We start from the raw sequence: 21018 nt of genomic DNA, 5'->3' as shown, positions 1-21018 counted from the left end.
TAGAGACCGAGCTGTACTCTGAAGACCAGGGCAGCGCCGACCACGTGTGACATCAGAAAGAGAGGACCGCTATTTGGCTGTAAGGGCACAACGGTACCGCCTTAGTACTGCTCAGCAACTGGCATCTGACCTCGCAGCATCCACTGGACGTGTTGTATCGAGGCAAACGGTGTACTGAAGGCTTCGGCAGAGTGCCCTTTCTTGTCGGAGACCTGCTGTGTGTCTACCTCTGATGCTTCACAGAAGGGAGCGTCTAGAGTGGAGTCGAATGGTGGGCCAATGTTCCTTTCAGAGATGAGTCCTGATTTCGTCCAGAGAGTGATTCCCGACGGATTCGCATCTGGAGGGAACGTGGAACAGCATTTCGCGACCCAAACATTGTGGAAAGAGACCGATATCGAGTAGTATCCCTAATGGTGTGGGCAGCGATTATGCTGACCCTTCATGGAATTCTACAGGTGAATCGGAATGGTTTAACTGCTGTGAGGTATCGTGACGAGGTCTTGGGACCTGATGTACGGTTGTTGCTAGTTGCTGTGGGCACTGACTTCGTATTGCTAGACGATAGTGCTCGACCTCATAGAGCATAGGTGGTTGATTTTTCCTTGGAAGATACTGCACGCGTGGCGTGGCCTGCTCGCTCTGTCAATTAGAATCCCATAGACCATGCGAGAATTAGTAGAAGTCCTTGGGTAACAGAAGAGATGTTGAATTTAATTGATGAAAGGAGAGAATATAAAAATGCAGTAAATGTGGCAGGCGAAAAGGAATACAAACGTATCAAAAAAGAGATCACGGGAAGTGAAAAATAGGCAGGGGTGGCTAGAGGACAAATGCAAGGATGTAGAGGTATATATCTCTGGGGGTAAGATAGATACTGTCTACAGTAAAGTTAAAGAGACCTTTCGAGAAAAGAGAAACACTTGTATGAATATCAATGGCCGCAGATGGAAAACCAGTTCTAAGCAAGGAAGGGAAAGGAGAATGGTGGAAGGAGTATATAGAGGGTCTGTACAAGGACGATGTACTTGAGGACAATATTAATGAAATTGAAGAGGAGGTAGATGATGATGAAATGGGGGATATGATACCGGGTGAAGAATTTGACAGAGCACTGAAGGACCTAAGTCAAAACAAGGCCCCAGGAGTAGACCCCCAGGAGTAGACAACAACATTCCATTAGAACTACTGACAGCGTCGGCAGAGCCAGACATGACAAAACTCTACCCTCTGGTGAGCAAGATGTATGAGAAGGGCGAAATACCCTTAGACGTCAAGAAGAATATAATAATTACAACCCCAAAGAAATCACGTGTTGACATGTTTGAAAATTACCGAACTACCACGCTAATGAGTTACAGCTGCAAAATACTAACACGAATTCTTTACAGACGAATGGAAGAACTGGTAGAAGCCGACCTCGAGGAAGATCAATTTGGATTTCGTAGAAATGTTGGAACACGCGAGGCAATACTGACCCTGCGACTTCTCTTAGAAGATAGATTAAGGAAAGGCAAACCTACGTTTCTAACATTTGTAGACTTAGAGAAAGCTTTTGATAGTGTTGACTGGAATACTCTCCTTCAAACTCTAAAGGTGGCAGGGGTAAAATACAGGGAGCGAAAGGCTATTTACAATTTCTACAGAAACCATGTGGTAGTTATAAGAGTTGAGGGACATGAAAGGGAGCAGTGGTTGGGAAGGCAGTGAGACAGGGTTGTAGCCTATCCCTGATGTTATTCAATCTGGATATTGAGCAAGCAGTAAAGAAAACAAAAGAAAAATTTGGAGTACGAATTAAAATCCATGGAGAAGAAATAAAAACTTTGAGGTTTGCCGATAACATTGTAATTCTTTCAGAGACAGCAAAGGAACTGAAAGAGCAGTTGAACGGAATGGACAATGTCTGGAAAGGAGGATATAAGATTGATATCAACAAGAGTAAAACGAGGACAATGGAATGTAGTCAATTAAATCAAGTGGATTTGAGGGAATTAGATTAGAAAATGAGACACTTAAAGTAGTAGACGAGTTTTTCTATTTGGGGAGCGAAGTAACTGATGATCGTCGGAGAGGATTTAAAATGTTGACAGGCCCTGGCAAGGAAAGCGTTTCTGAAGGAGATGAATTTGTTATCTTAAGTGTTAATCTAAGTGCAAGGAACTCTTTTCTGAAAGTATTTGTATGGAGTATAGCTATGTATGGAAGTGAAACATGAACGATAAATAGTTTAGACAAGAAGAGAATAGAAGCTTTCGAAATGTGGTGCTACAGAAGAATGCTGAAGATTAGATGGATAGACCATGTAACTAATGAGGAGGTACTGAACAGAATTGGGGAAAAGAGGAATTTGTGGCACAACTTGACTAGAAGAAGGGACCAGTTGATAGGACGCGTTCTGGGGCATCAAGGGACCACCAATATAGTACTGGAGGAAAGCGTGGAGGGTACAAAATGTAGAAGGAGACCAAGAGATGAATACACTATGCAGATTCAGAAGGATGTAGGTTGCTGTAGTTAGAAATGAAGAAACTTCCACAGGATAGAGTAGCATGGAGAGCTGCACCAAATCAGTCTCTGAACTGAAGACCACAACAACAACAAGAGCACGTCTGGGTAGGGATACGGATTGCATCACTTCAGCATCCACCAACCACTCTCCAAGACTTGAGAGTTGCTCTGCGGGAAGTATGGGTGTTATTGCGTCAGCATGAGACTGGTGACATCCCGCCGTTGTCAGGCCTGTATTGCTGCCAGAGGTGGCCACACCCCATACTGAGCACACCGAGCAGTTGTCTGAATTTGCGTGCAAATCCGTTAAGTTGCAAAAACCAAGAAAATTTTTGTCCACCGTAATGCATGTTACTGCTGTTTACGTTCTGTATTCTTTACATGGTTTCTGCGTTACTATCGCTTGTTTTGTGACAAAATGAAGGAAACCTTGGAAAATTTTCGTTTGTTGCTTCAATTTTGGACACAAGTGTAGATGATTTTCTATTTCTCGATCGGTTATCTCAATATCGTCCATTTCCAAGTTCGTACGACGATTGAAAGGAGGGACCGTCTTACAATTTCGGAAGACAGAATTCATTATTTCGGCTTTCTCTCTGTTATATTCCGTTTCAAAATGGGGTTCAGATGGCCTTGAGCACTATGGAACTTAACTTCTGAGGTCATCAGTCTCCTAGAACTTAGAACTACTTAAACCTAACTAACCTAAGGACATCACACACACACACCCATGCCCGAGGCAGGATTTGAACCTGCGACCGTAGCGGTCGCGCGGTTCCAGACTCTAGCGCCTAAAACCGCTCGGCCACACCGGCCGGCTCTTCCGTTTCGGTGCCAGTGTGGTCACTAAGTGAGTGAATAGATGATTTTGGCCCAATTACTGATTTCACATAGGACCAAAACCTATTAGGGATTTACTCAGATCGGTTGACAAAGTTTTACTTTCAAAGTAGCTGAACGCTTCCCTTAGTGCTCTTCTTACGCTCATTTTCGCTTTGTTCAGCTCTTGTTAGTCAATTAGGCTTCTACTTCTCTTGAAATTGAGCCGAAGTTATCTTGTTTACGTAGCAGTTTTCTAGCACGGCTATTAAACCATGGTGGGTCTTTCCCACTCCTTAGGACCTAACTCGGGACATACCTGTCTAGGGCATACTGCACGATTCATTTGACTGTTTTTACATTTTGTTTACGACATATTCGTTCACATCACCGAATATATGTTGCTGACTGCTCAGAACACCTTTAAATATTTAGATATTTAGTACTATAGAGGTTTTCTGCAACGTATAACTGTAGTGTCGGCAGACTTGCCAACACTACGCACACTAATTGAAAGAGGCGGCCAAGATGCACGCGCTAACTCACGAAGGATGGAGTGAGGTCTGAAACAGGAGACTTAATGAATGTGATAAAGAAAATACGTATCTTTGGAATATACTTAACTTTTAATACATCCTTGTATACATCGTTCTTGATGAGACATCTGGAGATTGTGGCGATACAAGTGACTCTTTATATACAAGCTATTTAAGGGTAATGGCGCCTTGCTAAGTCGTAGCCATTAACTTAGCTGAAGGCTATTCTAACTGTCTCTCGGCAAATGAGAGAAATGGCTTCGTCCGTATAGTCGCTAGCAACGTCGTCGTACAACTGGGACGAGTTCTCGTACGTCTCTCGAGACCTGCCGTGTGGTGGCGCTCGGTCTGCGATCACACAGTGGCGACACGCGGGTCCGACATGTACTAATGGACCGCGGCCGATTTAAGCTACCACCTAGCAAGTGTGGTGTCTGGCAGTGACACCACAATAACACCTCTTTATTTTTGAAGAATGAACAGCTGATTTCTCTGTTTCAGCTCATGTAAATCTGAGAGTACGAACAATGACAAATGTGAAGCAGTTTTCGTAAGCGTATTCTGGTAGCGCAAGCTTGTTTACGGTACAAAAGTACTGAGTCTAGTCCGAGATGCCTGCATGGCACTGTCTACACCACAAACACCGTTTCCGACTACTGTTCTCTCACATTCTAGGATATTTCTCGAAATTTTTTATGGCAAGCTCTGCGTCAAAATTAATAAACGCTTTATCACTGTAATTGTCTTCTCAGGGGCTGTCAAATGCAGTTATAAGAAGTATACGGTTCCATTTAGATATTCACAGAAAAAAATTAGTGCATCCTTTTACAGGTTTCCAATTCACTCAAGCTTTATTGTAGCATCAGTACATAGGGAGTAAATGAAAATATTACATTTACAGAACAATAGCACAAGCGGTTGTGAGATAACTGGTATCGACCCATAGTGAAACAGCTGCCTGTATTAGTACACGCTGTAGCTTCCACAGGTGGCAAAGCAGGCGCTAATTCCAGCATGCAGTCAATCGTGCCAAGCGAGTACTGTCTTGGGATGCACTATTCCAAGGCTGCTCGACCTGTTCACATAATTCTGTAGGAGTTTGGTTGACGATTTTCAATAGCCTCTCCTCGACCCATCTTATCGTGCATGTACTTGATTGGAGACAAATCTGCGCATCACGCAGGCCAGTGTCTGGACAACCATTATCCTGCAGGAACAATATATAATACCTTCCTATTGCAAAAAGGAAAAATAACAGGTATAACAACATTGTGCACATACCGAGCGCTGGTTAGCGTCCCTTCCAGAAACACAAAATATGAACGGGAGTTGTAGCTGATTGCATCCCATACTACACTGCTGGCCACCGTAAATGCAACACCAAGAAAGACAAGAGGTAGCACAACAAAATTTATTTTGTAGATAACATGTTGACCAAGTATCAAATGACTACGTTTACAGACGTCTGTGACATGTGGTTCCTGCCAGAATCAGTAGCCAGAGTAGCCGCCATTGTTGGAGATCACCGCTGCCACACGTCTCGGCATTGAGTCAAAGAGACGTTGGATGTGTTCCTGGGGTACAGCAGCCCAAGCAGCTTCCACACGTTGCCAAAGATCATCTGGTGTGGCAGCTGGGGATGTAATCTGGGTCACTCGTTGAGCAACCATGGACCACATGTTTTCTATCGGCGAAAGATCCGGACAGCGAGCCGGCCAGGGAAGCAATTCAATCTGGTTATTGACGAAGAACCTTTGGACAATGCGTGCCACGTGTGGTCGCCCATTATCCTGTTGAAATATGGCTGTGGCCGAGCCCTGAAGGTAAGGAAGGACAACTGGCTCCAGCACCTCGGATATGTAGCGCCGGCTATTTAAAGTACCGGCAATGCGTACTAGAGGTGTGCGAGAGTAATATCCAATACCGCCCATACCATAATACCCGGTGCAAGACCAGTGTGGCGGTGCATAATGCAGCTGTCCAGCATCCTCTCTCCACGGTGTCTCCACACTCGAATCCGACCATCGTGGTGCTGCAGACAGAAGCGTGCCTCGTCAGTAAAGACAACGTCATTCCATTCTGCCGTCCACATCCGTCTGTCATCACACCATTGGCGACGGAGACGTCTGTGGTTCTGCGTCAATGGTAGACGAAGCAATGGACGTCTTGCGGACAGACCACTCTGCTGTAAACGGCGTCGAATGGACTGCGCAGACACTGGATGATGCGTTACAGACGCAATGTGCTGTGCTCTGGTTCGGGATGTCACTGAGCGATCCGTCACTGCCATGCGCACAATTTGTCTATCAGGACGTGCAGTGGTGCGCCGAGGTGAATGCGATCGACCACGTCGGTCCGTCGTACCCTCCTGCATCCAACGGTCACATATCCGCATTACAGTTGTTTGGTTTCGTCCAACACGACTAGCGATTTCTCTGTATGATAATCCACAATCTCGGTAAGCCACTATCCTTCCTCTGTCGAACTCGAATACTTGATCAAACGATGTTCGCTGTTGCCTACGAGGCATAACTGATCGTCTTGTGAAACAACCACAAGGTAAACACACGTGCCGAACGTACACTCGTCGAAATCGCCAAGCCTTCAATGGCGCTATGAGGTGGCGCCACAGGCGCGCGTGATGTGCGTCTGCGCTGAAATTCTAATCAGTTGCATATCTCATCGCTGCAAACCCATGGTGTAAATTTCACTTGATTCGGATGCTTCCTTCAGGGTGTTGCATTTACGGTGGCCAGCAGTGTATAAGGTCTACAGTGCGGCCGGTGTGTCCCGGACGAATGCACTCCACGAGACAGCACTCTCCAGGTGTATGTCGTACAAGCGAGCGACCGTCACTTGTGTTCGGGCCCTATCTGCTCTCATCACTGAAGGCTGTAGCACCTCATTCTATTTTCCAAGTGATGCTCTGATGGCAACAGCCGAGCCATGCACATCGATGCTGCTGCACGGGTGGAAGATGGGTTACAGGTGCACATTGCTGTAGCTCCCCTACTAATAAGCTGCTTGTAAGAGTTCGAGTCGACGCGTCTGGGCCCACAAGCCCTCTTTTCAGTGCAGGGTTGCTCTACATCATGCCACTGCTGCCCTTAAAAAATATGGCGACCCTGGCAGGCGTCTGTGCTGGATGGATGTCCAGAACCTCGCCTACTGGCGTGAGAATGTCCACGTGACCACTGGTACCAGCCCCGTTGCACAGCTGATTCAGCACGCCCAACTCCTGTGGCAGTTCTCTGAAAGGACCATCCACAATTTGATCCCTTTCAAAATCACTCAGTTGGCTGTAGGAAGCACGAGTTCACCTTCGTGTCACGGTTGCCTGTGTGCTCCACACATATGCACACAATGAGCCGTCTGGCTGTGAGCATTCCTTATTAAAAGGTAGACACATATGACATAGATCAGAATGATATTCAATGTCTTGCTTGTTGGGCAGTGTGAATCAGGTGGATGTACTGGGCAATGTTACAGTTGCTGATACTTTTAGTGGAAGTTGATGTTTCACTGGAACAGCTTCACACTATCACAAATTCTGTGCCCCCTTCCTTCTCTGAATTCCCTTCCCCGTTGAGTTCCAAACGTGCTGTCCTCCAGGTTTATCGCCTGTGCATCCTACAGTCTGGTCCCTGCACACTAGCTACAAACACCATCTCATGACCATAAAGCACATTGCGTTTATTTAAAGGTTATTCTCGTTTTAATTTCTGGTAATTGTTGTTACATGTTCAAACTATGCTCTCTGCTAGTTGTCGCACAACTACAGCATAACCATTGAAACTTGTACGTATCTTCTATTTGTGCTTTATTTTGTACAAACTGTTGTTTGATATGAGCAAGTCAGGATCTGCAGTGTGTAAAATGATTAGTTAAATGACTGGTCATTCGTATTAGCCGACCCACTACTGCCTTGGGCTGTGTGTGTTCTGTTATCTGTGTGTGGACGAACCCTCTGTAGTGAGCTGCCCCCTGCTCTGCACGTGAGTACACTCTCCCAAGCAGTGTGTATATCTGTCGTGCAGCACGGCAGCCGCCCCCGCCTCCGCCGCCGCCGCCGCCGCCCCCACCACTCTGCCCCACAGCGACCGCAGCCGCCACGCTGGGACACCCTCGCCTGCCTGCCACACCCCCACACCAGATGACGCTGCCGTCTCTCTCCTGCGGTGAGTTCCGCCACTACACGTGCACGTTCTCCTCATTCACAGTATTTATTGGGCTTTAACTAGGTGTTATGAACAAAAAGTTTAATGTCGCTTTACTGTATCTGTATCTTATAAGAATGTATATTATAAGAATGCATCTCCTCCTAAACTATCGGATAAGACTCAAGCAAACTTCCTATCTGGAAAGAAATACTTTGGTGGTAACAACCACCCACCTCCCAAAGGGGTGAGGGTGGGGCAGAGAAAGTAGCGTAAAGCACTCAGTGCAAATACCTAGTACGAGGGCAGTTCAATAAGTAATGCAACACATCTTTTTTTCTGAAACAGGGGTTGTTTTATTCAGCATTGAAATACACCAGGTTATTCCCCAATCTTTTAGCTACACAACACTATTTTTCAACGTAATCTCCATTCAATGCTACGGCCTTACGCCACCTTGAAATGAGGGCCTGTATGCCTGCACGGTACCATTCCACTGGTCGATGTCGGAGCCAACGTCGTACTGCATCAATAACTTCTTCATCATCCGCGTAGTGCCTCCCACGGATTGCGTCCTTCATTGGGCCAAACATATGGAAATCCGACGGTGCGAGATCGGGGCTGTAGGGTGCATGAGGAAGAACAGTCCACTGAAGTTTTGTGAGCTCCTCTCGGGTGCGAAGACTTGTGTGAGGTCTTGCGTTGTCATGAAGAAGGAGAAGTTCGTTCTGATTTTTGTGCCTACGAACACGCTGAAGTCGTTTCTTCAATTTCTGAAGAGTAGCACAATACACTTCAGAGTTGATCGTTTGACCATGGGGAAGGACATCGAACAGAATAACCCCTTCAGCGTCCCAGAAGACTGTAACCATGATTTTAGCGGCTGAGGGTATGGCTTTAAACTTTTTCTTGGTAGGGGAGTGGGTGTGGCGCCACTCCATTGATTGCCGTTTTGTTTCAGGTTCGAAGTGATGAACCCATGTTTCATCGCCTGTAACAATCTTTGACAAGAAATTGTCACCCTCAGCCACATGACGAGCAAGCAATTCCGCACAGATGGTTCTCCTTTGCTCTTTATGGTGTTCGGTTAGACAACGAGGGACCCAGCGGGAACAAACCTTTGAATATCCCACCTGGTGAACAATTGTGACAGCACTACCAACAGTGATGTCAAGTTGAGCACTGAGTTGTTTGATGGTGATCCGTCGATCATCTCGAACGAGTGTGTTCGCACGCTCCGCCATTGCAGGAGTCACAGCTGTGCACGGCCGGCCCGCAAGCGGGAGATCAGACAGTCTTGCTTGACCTTGCGGCGATGATGACACACGCTTTGCCCAACGACTCACCGTGCTTTTGTCCACTGCCAGATCACCGTAGACATTCTGCAAGCGCCTATGAATATCTGAGATGCCCTGGTTTTCCGCCAAAAGAAACTCGATCACTGCCCGTTGTTTGCAACGCACATCCGTTACAGACGCCATTTTAACAGCTCCGTACAGCGCTGCCACCTGTCGGAAGTCAATGAAACTATACGAGACGAAGCGGGAATGTTTGAAAATATTTCACAAGAAATTTCCGGTTTTTTCAACCAAAATTGGCCGAGAAAAAAAAAGTGTTGCATTACTTATTGAACTGCCCTCGTATCTATTCATACCATAATTGGGGGTGAGAGCATTTAGCGACTTTCAGCAAACTCCAGAAGATAATTTCCGATCTTTATGAAACGATTCCTCCTGCCCCCCCTCCCCCCCCCCTCCTACAAAATGATAAAAAGAAATTAATGTAACAGCAGCCCTCGGTCGCAAAAAAGAAATCTTTTGACTGAGGTACGGCACTTTATCAGAAGTAAAACACTGAAACTGACATGTCACATATAAAACTAAATATTAAGCGATAAAACGTTAGTTATAAATTAAAAAAAAATAGTACATAGAATGAAAGCCACTATAGGCTTGTCACACGTGTCGAGCTACATTTTCGTTGTTCTACCAGTACACTTTCTGCTTCAGACATAACGTTTCAATTTGTTACACATTTACTAGTAACTCCATTCGCAACAAAAATGGCTCTGAGCACTATGCGACTTAACTTCTGAGGTCATCAGTCGCCTAGAACTTTGAACTAATTGAACCCAACTAACCTAAGGACATCACACACATCCATGCCCGAGGCAGGATTCGAACCTGCGACCGTAGCGGTCACGCGGTTCCAGAATGAAGTGCCTAGAACCGCACGGCCACACCGGCCGGCCATTCGCAACACTTTTGCAGACAGCATGCACATATGCCACTGCATGTACCAGCAAAATTATATCACTCTATCACCTATTACTGGGGAGATATTGTGACGTTAACAGTAATATAGGTCAATATAGGTTTCTTGAAACTAAGCGCAAATTACCCTGAGTATACTCATCCAGTGCTTGATAACGATACTACTTATCCACTTTCTACAAACACCTAACGTAATTTCAAACCTTTTCCAAACCTTTTTCCGCTTAGATACTGAAAGTCAGATATTTAACACATTCATTCATTCGTAAAACAATCAGTAGGTTGATTGCTTTATACAGTGCAGTTCGATTGTCTGTAGAGTCAGGGACTGACTGATTACTTACTGTCTGGAAAGATTCACTGTGGGGTTGAGAATCAGCTACAGCCCAGGAAGGTGGGAAAGAAGGATAACTCAGGATCACCTGGAGCAGTTTCAACCAAATTTGTTAGGACACGAGTTATTTATTAACTGCATAGAAGTACTACTCCCGCTATGAGTGTGGTGTGGATGAGTAGGCGTGATGTAAAATTGTTCGAAAACGACCTTTTGGTACATGTTTCCCGTATTTTGTTGACTTCAAATACTTTTAGAAGTATGGAGTCCAATTTATCTCCAGTTTGTGCCATTCAGTGCGTCAATCAGGTCTCGCGAGTGAGCACTGCAGCGAGTCAATAGTCGTGTAACTGTGTGTCAGGACATAAGGTCAGGCCACACGGCTGAATACCACGTGTAAATTTAACACCCCTGTGGATTCGTATGACGTGCAACAACAGAAAATCAGAGACATGAATGGGCGGTCTATACTTGTATGTTCAACACAAGCCCCTCTATCGATTTCTACCAATTTTTGTACACCCATTAGCTACTATCTGGAATGAAATGCTGTGGCGGTGAAAGCACCATCCTCCCATTGGGGTGGGATGATAACTGGGCGATAGACAGAGAAGGGAGCTGCAAGTGATCAGAGAGAGGGGGGGATGAGGAAATATAAAGCAGGGAAGGAAATGCACAGTGGGAAAGGAGGAGATGGACAGACAGGGGGGTGTGGGCAAGATGGACAGAGCGACAAGGACAAACAGAAGACTGGAACAAATACCTATCTTGGCAACACCATGTTGATAAGCTAGTTTTTTTTCTTTTTTGATAAAACACAGGTTACAGTTGCCTGGAAAAGTATTTCCTTTCATAAAATTTTTTATTCGAGTAGCTATGTATCAGAGTGATTCTCTACAACAATCTCTGAGTTCAGTTCAGAACAGAAATAATTCAGTTAATGCAGTTATATGGAAAAGATGCTCCATAGAACAGTCATTTTATGCAAATAAGTAGTTGTAATGGAAGTCTGTGATACTCAAAAGGAAATAATAAAGCAATAGTAAGCAGGAAAAGAGAAACAAAGTAATAGACAGCAATTGAATAAGGGTATGGCATGTTGGGTGTGTGTTTAAATTTCACATTGTGAGGTGGCACAATAAATGTAGGTCAATTTCGCACCTTACATAAGAGTTTTATACATCGTAATGGGAAGGTGAATATGACACCTAACTCACTTCGGCGGTAATGAGCAGATTTGCCTATAAGTATGTAATGCAAAAGGGATGAGACTCAAACGACAGTATTAACACACCGCTCCTATATAATGCATGCCAATTAACAGAAGGTGAAACAAACAGCGAGAGGAAACGTTTTGTGTGGAAGCCAGTGAGGGCAGATGCAGAGGCCTCAGCATGGGAGGCACTACAGAAAGCTCTTAAGGCGGTGCGTCCCACAGTGGGAGTCAGTGACCGGACAGGTGACGCATACTGAAGAGCAATTAACGGACCACCAGAAGTAGGACAGAAAGAAGCTTTAGAAAACTGCGTTTCTGAATTCCAAATGGATACGAACAAAAGCAGTGACGCAGCTGATCACGTGAACAGCGAATGGTACACATGTGAGTGGGCACGAAACGTCCGATTGACGGAAACGAACTAGGAAAGAGGTAAGTGCCAAGATTTTGACACAGTTCAATGGTAGGGCCCTTGCGATTGGCAGAGAGAATTTCCACAAAATAAGGGGAACACTCCTATTGGTCGAAAAAAGCCGTGACGTGGAGAACGAAAGAACCCAGGTGGGGAGAGAGTTTGTCTACGAGAAAGACGAGAGCGAAATTTTCGGGGACTCTTCTCTGAACTGGCGTCAAGTGAAGAATGTGCCCATAACTCTCTGTACGACGCAGAGGAGAAATTTGAGTGAACACTGCGTTCACGGTTGTTGACATTCAGCTAGATATTAGCTGAAGCGTCGTTGAGCTCCCACTGTGGAGAAACAAACCAGCCAGCTAGTTAATTTTAATCTTCGTTGATCCATTAAGGATCGTGGGATCACGGCTGGCATGAACTTCTTGATGCAATAATTTACCAACAGTCGTGTGTATTGTAGAAATTTATTTTATTTTATGAACTTCTATGTGCTACCAGTTTCGGTATTACATTGATGCCATCTTCAGGCCCCACTCGTCATAGTCGTAAAATCGCTATACACGGAAGGAGCCATATACCTGGATCCGTGAATCAATCATCCTGCAACAGCTCTTGGTGGCCAGGCGACACAGTCATCGCAGTTAAGGTAAATACCGGGAGCAGAGGTGTAAACTTGCTGGTTTACCAGCTTGCGTCCACTGTAAACTCGAGCGACCTTGGATAATCTTTTGCTCAACTTGTCACAAAAATAACCATCCTCCATAGACTTGATTGCCATCCTAAATAGTACCGAACTTTGAACCGGAATCGGATGATTTATAGTAGTACTGGCCAACATCTACATCTACATCTACATTTATACTCCGCAAGCCACCCAACGGTGTGTGGCGGAGGGCACTTTACGTGCCACTGTCATTACCTCCCTTTCCTGTTCCAGTCGCGTATGGTTCGCGGGAAGAACGACTGTCTGAAAGCCTCCGTGCGCGCTCTAATCTAATTTTACATTCGTGATCTCCTCGGGAGGTATAAGTAGGCGGAAGCAATATATTCGATACCTCATCCAGAAACGCACCCTCTCGAAACATCATGTCGTAGTCGTAAGAATAGTTTTGTAAAGAAACTTCTTGTTAAAATTTACCATTGTTGTGTTAAGGATTATTTCACTTCCTGAAGATGAGTCGCGTTCGTTTGACAACCAGTCGTAACATTGTCACATTTTAAACTGTGTAATTGCTTGTGTTTCTGTGATAAGATTGCAACATTAGACCAAAGTTATTTACAGCTTACACAGATGTTCTGACCTCCAGAAACCTTACAACATGAATTTCGTGTATTTTTCTTTAAATGACTTTTTCAGTTACTATGTACTTACCATTGAAAATTTGTACCATACTGTGTCTCGAATGCAGATTCCTTTATCACAAGCGTCAGCTTAACCATTGTACTACCTCTCACATGACAGACCTGTCTCAAACATCCATCGTAGTAATATTTCCACATTTTTTCCAAACATTAGAATCAGATATTTTCCCACAGAATATGTGGGAATAACTCCACTGGGTGAATGGAGTCTATGCGGTACAGTGGTTTACCCTACTACAAGAGATGAACATGGGAACTTCACATGGTAGTGTTTGGAAGTTATTCATCAAAACATCAGCCTCATTGGATGTGGCAGTCATATCTGTGGGCATGCTGAGAAGGCCTAACCTTTAAGGCGGTTGTCAAATCAAACACCTTTCAGCCATCTAATTTCCAAACTTATTTTACTTGGCTGTCAGTTTCGGCGATCTACTGCGCCATCTTTGGGCCCCTGATTGACTTGTAGGAAGATTCCGCCACGGTTCTGGTCAAAATAGAGGCCACCATTTAAATACTGGTATCTGGTGGCTATACCGATCACTTCAACCATCAGCTGAACAGTTGTAAGATGATGACTGAAGTCCACGTCTGCAAAGCCTGAATTTACTTGTATTACACAAAAGCTTTGTGGAATTGACTCTTGGAGAAATAGTTTTTACCATCAGAGTGACTTCCAAGGACACGGAATTGAAACACATTCTTCAAGTGAATTGAACCAGTCATCCTGACACTAGTTTCAAGGGATGGTAAGTTTAAATATACTCATTTTAATGTTTCTCAAAGTGAAAAACTTGAGGTGGCTGCTTATGCAAAGCAGGAAATGTCGATTATAATGCTCATCTGGCACAGATTTTAAACTGTCACCACTGCATCGTGATTAACTCTTTCATTGCTTTACAGTGTCGTCCATTCCACATTCATTGTGGTAGTGTTTGGAAATTATTCGTCAAAACATCAAAACGTCAGAAATACTCACCACAAGTGAGTGATGGTTTGGCATTAGCTTGTTGCTGCTGCCAGCTATATTCAGATGCAATATCATTATTATATTTTACACCAGTGGAGAGAGAAACAAATGAAAGCTAAAAATTTTAAATCAAAAATTAGTTACAAAAACCACATAGAGGAAAATAATAGTAAATCCGTTTGTTTACAAAGTGTGCATGGCATTTTTGTGACTAAATGATAAGTTTCCCCAGGCTGCTGTTAGTATCCCTACATAAAAACTAAACTAAACTCTGTACGAACAGACCTTGGAAGGTCAACGGCGCCGACCGTCCGCCGTGTCATCCTCAGTCCACAGGCGTCACTGGATGCAGATACTGAGGGCCACGTGGTCAGCACACAATTTTCCCAGCCATTGGCAGTTTTTCTGGCTGGAGCCGCTACTTCCCAGTCGAGTAGCTTCTCAATTGGCTTCACGAGTGCTGAGTGCACCCCACTTACCAACAGTGCTCGGAACACGGTCACGCATCTGAGTGCTAGCCGAGACCGACAGTGCTCATCTTTGGTGATCTGATGGGAACCGGATTACCACTCAGGCGTTGCTCCTGGTGATGTTCTTACTTACACTAATCTAAATATGGTAGAGCAACCTGTAACAAGACGAAGCACATTGTTGGTAACATTGTAGTGTTTATGACTGAAACACTGTTATTAATGAGTTTGCGTGTGTGTATAGTAGTGGAAGAAAATTCCAGACAATTGCTGAGAATGCTTATGAGATGACAGTTTTCGTTTTGATGCATGCGATTTTTCGTCAGGTTCACAAGTTTTGTCCACCATATCCACTGACATCAGTACCAGGAGCGCTACCCACCAGACTGGCTGTTGCCCTGTGCCCTGTCAGAGCTCACATGGGTGTAGGAGGAGGCTGTCCTAGGTTCACAGCTCGGGTGCACCCCCACCGTTTGACGCCACTGCTGACCCCACTACCCAAGTGCAAAGCAGGATCTCCTCCCACTGTAGATGACATGCGTGGTTGCTTCAGCAACAGATTTAAAGTACAAAATTCTCCTTCTTTTAACAGGAAAAAGCAATGAGACACAGAGGCATGCACATGAGTGGCCTAACAGAATATAGACTTCCAGTAATTTGGCCATCCAGAACATCTGTTAGATTGAAGGACGACGGATCTTGTACTGGAAGTGATGATGAGTCAACCAGCTTAAAGTACATGTTTCATAGTATGTACAATAATGATTAGAACATGTGGCAGACTAAATGTGGTACTCTGAATGTGGTTACAGCAGTAGTTGTAGAGAAATGTCAGCGACAAAACTAGCCCGATACTAAGGTGCCCGATACCGTAGTTAAGTGTTTTACTCACATTTGTAGAATTTTTTGAATCTGTTTTAAAAATGAGTAGCACCGTCGCTAGTATACCTATCAGAGCGGGGTCCACGTGAGCCGGCGCACTCACCAGGCGCGTGCAGAGGTGCGCCACTTCCGCCAGCGACACGTCTAGTAAAGCACCGTGTTAATCAGAACGCCTTCCAGGCTGTTGGCCACAGTACACTTGTTCATAATTCACATTTTCTGCCTTGTCGTCCCACAAGAATGATCTAGAAGCATTTCATACTGTTGCTGGAACACTAAGATAAAGTTTGAGCATATGATGTGTATTATTTTTAATTAAAACAGCGACATTATCATCTCCATGTGGACATTATATTTACAGAAAAAGAAAAAAAAAGTATTTTCTCATCATAGTAAAGTTGTTACATCGAAGTAACATCTTGCATTTCTCAGAAAAACTATCATCGGTGTCGATCTACAGAGTGTTTGGGAACCTGGAGGTACTTGGAGCTATATGTAGGATGTTAATGAAGATAAGTGCGTGCTGTATATACTCTCATAACCAGAAGCTTTTGCCGTTCCTTTGAGATATCGCAGCAATAAAAATGTAGGTGAAATTGTGTGTGTGTGTGTGTGGGTGGGTGGGTGTATAACATGTTGTCAATGAAGTGTGCACGTGGAACTGCTCCAAAAAGTGTCTGTGTATGAGCAAGGGTGTCAAGTCAGTGTCACTGGTCTGTATCAGCTATTTCGACTATATGATTTGCTGGCAGAGTAGCTTTCTCTAGTTCAGATTTGTAAAGCAGTTTGCAACTAAGTGGTCTGACATTTTTGTTGCCATATCAGGAAACTTTTCTTAAATACCTGGAGATGTGATTAGTTTTATGCATCACATTTCCAAGAGTTAGAAGCTATTGAGACACACAGAAGATTGATTGTATGAATAATTTCTTCCAGTGGGGGACAACGACCGAGTAACAGTAGGATAAAGGAACGTAATGATGGGAAACAATTTGCCAGAATGTGACTACTGAATTTCATGAGTGATGGAAGGTAGGAATTTTTATCTGAGAGTGGATGGTGGCTTTGAGAGGATGATACCGCCGTATATCTGTTCTACATCTACATCTACATTTATACTCCGCAAGCCACCCAACGGTGTGTGGCGGAGGGCACTTTTCTGTTCCAGTCGTGTATGGTTCGCGGGAAGAACGACTGTCTGAAAGCCTCCGTACGCGCTCGAATCTCTCTAATTTTACATTCGTGATCTCCTCAGGAGGTATAAGTACGGGGAAGCAATATATTCGATACCTCATCCAGAAACGCACCCTCTCGAAACCTAGCGAGCAAGCTACACCGCGATGCAGAGTGCCTCTCTTGCAGAGTCTGCCACTTGAGTTTGCTAAACATCTCCGTAACGCTATCACGGTTACCAAATAACCCTGTGACGAAACGCGCCGCTCTTCTTTGGATCTTCTCTATCTCCTCCGTCAACCTAATCTGGTACGGATCACACACTGATGAGCAATACTCAAGTATAGGTCGAACGAGTGTTTTGTAGGCCACCTTCTTTGTTGATGGACTACATTTTCTAAGGACTCTCCCAATGAATCTCAACCTGGCACCCGCCTTACCAACAATTAATTTTATATGATCATTCCACTTCAAATCGTTCTGCACGCATACTCCCAGATATTTTACAGAAGTAACTGCTACCAGTGTTTGTTCCGCTATCATATAATCATACAATAAAGGATTCTTCCTTCTATGTATTCGCAATACATTTGTCTATGTTAAGGGTCAGTTGCCACTCCCTGCACCAAGTGCCTATCCGCTGCAGATCTTCCTGCATTTCGCTACAATTTTCTAATGCTGCAACTTCTCTGTATACTACAGCATCATCCGCGAAAAGCCGCATGGAACTTCCGACACTATCTACTAGGTCATTTATATATATTGTGAAAAGCAAAGGTCCCATAACACTCCCCTGTGGCACGCCAGAGGTTACTTTAACGTCTGTAGACGTCTCCCCATTGATAACAACATGCTGTGTTCTGTTTGCTAAAAACTCTGCAATCCAGCCACACAGCTGGTCTGATATTCCGTAGGCTCTTACTTTGTTTATCAGGCGACAGTGCGGAACTGTATCGAACGCCTTCCGGAAGTCAAGGAAAATAGCATCTACCTGGGAACCTGTATCTAATATTTTCTGGGTCTCATGAACAAATAAAACGAGTTGGGTCTCACACGATCGCTGTTTCCGGAATCCATGTTGATTCCTAGAGAGTAGATTCTGGGTTTCCAAAAACGACATGATACGCAAGCAAAAAACATGTTCTAAAATTGTACAACAGATCGACGTCAGAGATATAGGTCTATAGTTTTGCGCATCTGCTCGACGACCCTTCTTGAAGACTGGGACTACCTGTGCTCTTTTCCAATCATTTGGAACCTTCCGTTCCTCTAGAGACTTGCGATACACGGCTGTTAGAAGGGGGGCAAGTTCTTTCACGTACTCTGTGTAGAATCGAATTGGTATCCCGTCAGGTCCAGTGGACTTTCCTCTGTTGAGTGATTCCAGTTGTTCTTCAATGTAAAGAGTCTCGATCAAAGAAGGAACACAGTTATAGATTTATAAGATGTCACCCGACAGATGTGTTTCTAGAAATGGTCTCAGCTCCACTTCTATGATAATTTTCTTCATCAGAAGTCTGTGTTCACAGAAATGTGTGAGAATTTTCTTTCTCTTTGGCAGGAACCTTTCTGCCGAGGAGAAAGACAGGAGGCTGATTTTGGCAGCTAAGAACGGAGCAGTGCAGCAGATGCAGGCACTGCTAGCCGCTGGGGCGGACGTTGGGGCCGAAGACAGTGACAGGAACACCGCCCTGCACTGGGCAGCCTGGGAGGGCCACTTGCAGGCAGTCGGGTGCCTTCTGGGGGCCGGCGCAGATGTGGACGCCGGCAACTGGGTGAGGAACACGCCGCTCCACTGGGCAGCGTGGGGCGGCCGGGAAGCTGTGGTGCGCCTGCTGGCCTCGTCTGCCGCCGACCTTGACGCCAGGAACCGGGACGGGATGCGGCCGCTGCACGAGGCGGCCAAGCACGGGCACGCGGCGGCGGTGGCTGCGCTGCTCGACGCAGGGGCCGACAGGCGGGTCACCACTGGCGAGGGCTACACGCCGCTGGACCTCGCTAGGCAGCACAACCACGACCACCTGATAGACATACTCAGCAGTCCGACAGACTCCGCCTGATCAAATAGAAACCATCTTCATTACATTAGTTTTCAATAGTTTTGAAATAAAGAATACAGAAAGTTAATCCTGCAGTTATTCTTTCTACTCATGTTTATACAGGGTGAGTCACCTAACGTTACCGCTGGATATATTTCGTAAACCACATCAAATACTCACGAATCGATTCCACAGACCGAACGTGAGGAGAGGGGCTAGTGTAATTGGTTAATACAAACCATAGAAAAATGCACGGAAGTATGTTTTTTAACACAAACCTACGCTTTTTTTAAATGGAGCCCCGTTAGTTTTGTTAGCACATCTGAACATGTAAACAAATACGTAATCAGTTCCGTTTGTTGCATTGTAAAATGTTAATTACATCCGGAGATATTGTACCCTAAAGTTGACGCTTGAAACCTCCGACGTTCAGAAGCGTGCCGCACATTGCAAAACATCTACCGCCAACTGTATGCAACAGGTATGGTCGTAGCACGCAAATGGGTCCGTAACAGGCCCGTCACAGGAGAAGCGGGTGCAGTTGGTGTGTTAGCTGCTGTTGCCATGAACCTACACATGAGTGCACGTGACATTGCGAGAGCCGGTGGACTGAGTCAAAGTAGTGTCATGCGCATACTGCATCGTCACCGCTTTCACCCGTTTCATGTGTCACTACATCAGCAATTACATGGTGATGACTTTAATCATCGAGTGCAATTCTGTCAATGGGCATTAACAGAGAATGCGTTGCAGTTCTACCTCTTTACCGATGAAGCGGGTTTCACAAACCATAGGGCAGTGAATCTACGGAACATGCATTACTGGTCCGTGGACAATCCTCGCTGGCTCAGACAGGTAGAGCGACAGTGACCGTGGACTGTAATGTATGGTGCGGAATCATTGGTGACCACCTCATTGGTCCTCACTTCATTGCAGGGGCCCAAACAGCTGCAACATACATCGCGTTTCTACAGAATGATCTGCCAACGTTGCTCGAAAATGTCCCACTGGAAACGCGTCGACGTATGTGGTATCAGCATGATGGTGCACCTGCACATTCCGCAATTAACACTAGGCTGACCCTTGACAGGATGTTCGACGGGCGTTTCATAGGATGTGGAGGACGCATAAATTGGCCAGCCCATTCTCCTGATCTTATACCTCTGGACTTCTTTCTGTGGGGTACGTTAAAGGAAAATGTGTACCGCGATGTGCCTACAACCCCAGAGGATATGAAACAACGTATTGTGGCAGCCTGCGGCGACATTACACCCGATGTACTGTGGCGTGTACGACATTCATTACGCCAGAGATTGCAATTGTGTGCAGCAAATGATGGCCACCACATTGAACATATATAGGCCTGACATGTCGGGACACACTCTATTCCACTCCGTAATTGAAAACGGAAACCACGTGTGTACGTTTACCTCACCCCTCATGTAATGTACATGTGCGTCAGTGAAAAAGACCAATAAAAAGGTGTTAGCATGTGGACGTCATGTGCTGTTCCAGTCTCTTCTGTACCTAAGGTCCATCACCGTTCCCTTTGGATCCCTACGTAATTCGGTGCTCTCCGATACACACGATCGAACAGCGGAGGAGTGGTACTCAAGCGTCAACTTTAGGTTACAATATCTCCGGATGTAATTAGCATTTTACAATGCAACAAACGGCACTTATCACGTTTTTGTTTATATGTTCAGATGTGCTAACAAAACTAACGGGGTTCCATTTAAAAAAACGTAGGTTTGTGTTAAAAAACATACTTCCGTGCATTTTTTATGGTTTGTATTAACCAATTACACTAGCCCCTCTCCTCACGTTCGGTCTGTGGAATCGATTCGTCAGTATTTGATGTGGTATA

At 45.0% G+C, this 21018-nt stretch overlaps 1 protein-coding gene across 1 annotated transcript in view; it reads left to right on the top strand.

Moving 5' to 3' along the window:
- LOC126210238 (ankyrin-1-like) overlaps positions 1 to 19239 on the top strand; it is a 68172-nt gene extending 48933 nt beyond the window's left edge. The window contains exons 5-6 of the mRNA XM_049939425.1: positions 7904 to 8044; positions 18674 to 19239. Of these exons, the coding sequence (XP_049795382.1) occupies positions 7904 to 8044; positions 18674 to 19172 (640 nt within the window). The 3' untranslated portion in view covers positions 19173 to 19239. The remainder of the gene's footprint in view (positions 1 to 7903; positions 8045 to 18673) is intronic.
- Positions 19240 to 21018: the final 1779 nt, after the last annotated feature.

Source organism: Schistocerca nitens, chromosome 10 (assembly GCF_023898315.1).
Source record: "Schistocerca nitens isolate TAMUIC-IGC-003100 chromosome 10, iqSchNite1.1, whole genome shotgun sequence".
NCBI classification, from domain to species: Eukaryota; Metazoa; Arthropoda; class Insecta; order Orthoptera; family Acrididae; genus Schistocerca; species Schistocerca nitens.
This window is presented reverse-complemented; position numbering and strand designations above follow the sequence as displayed.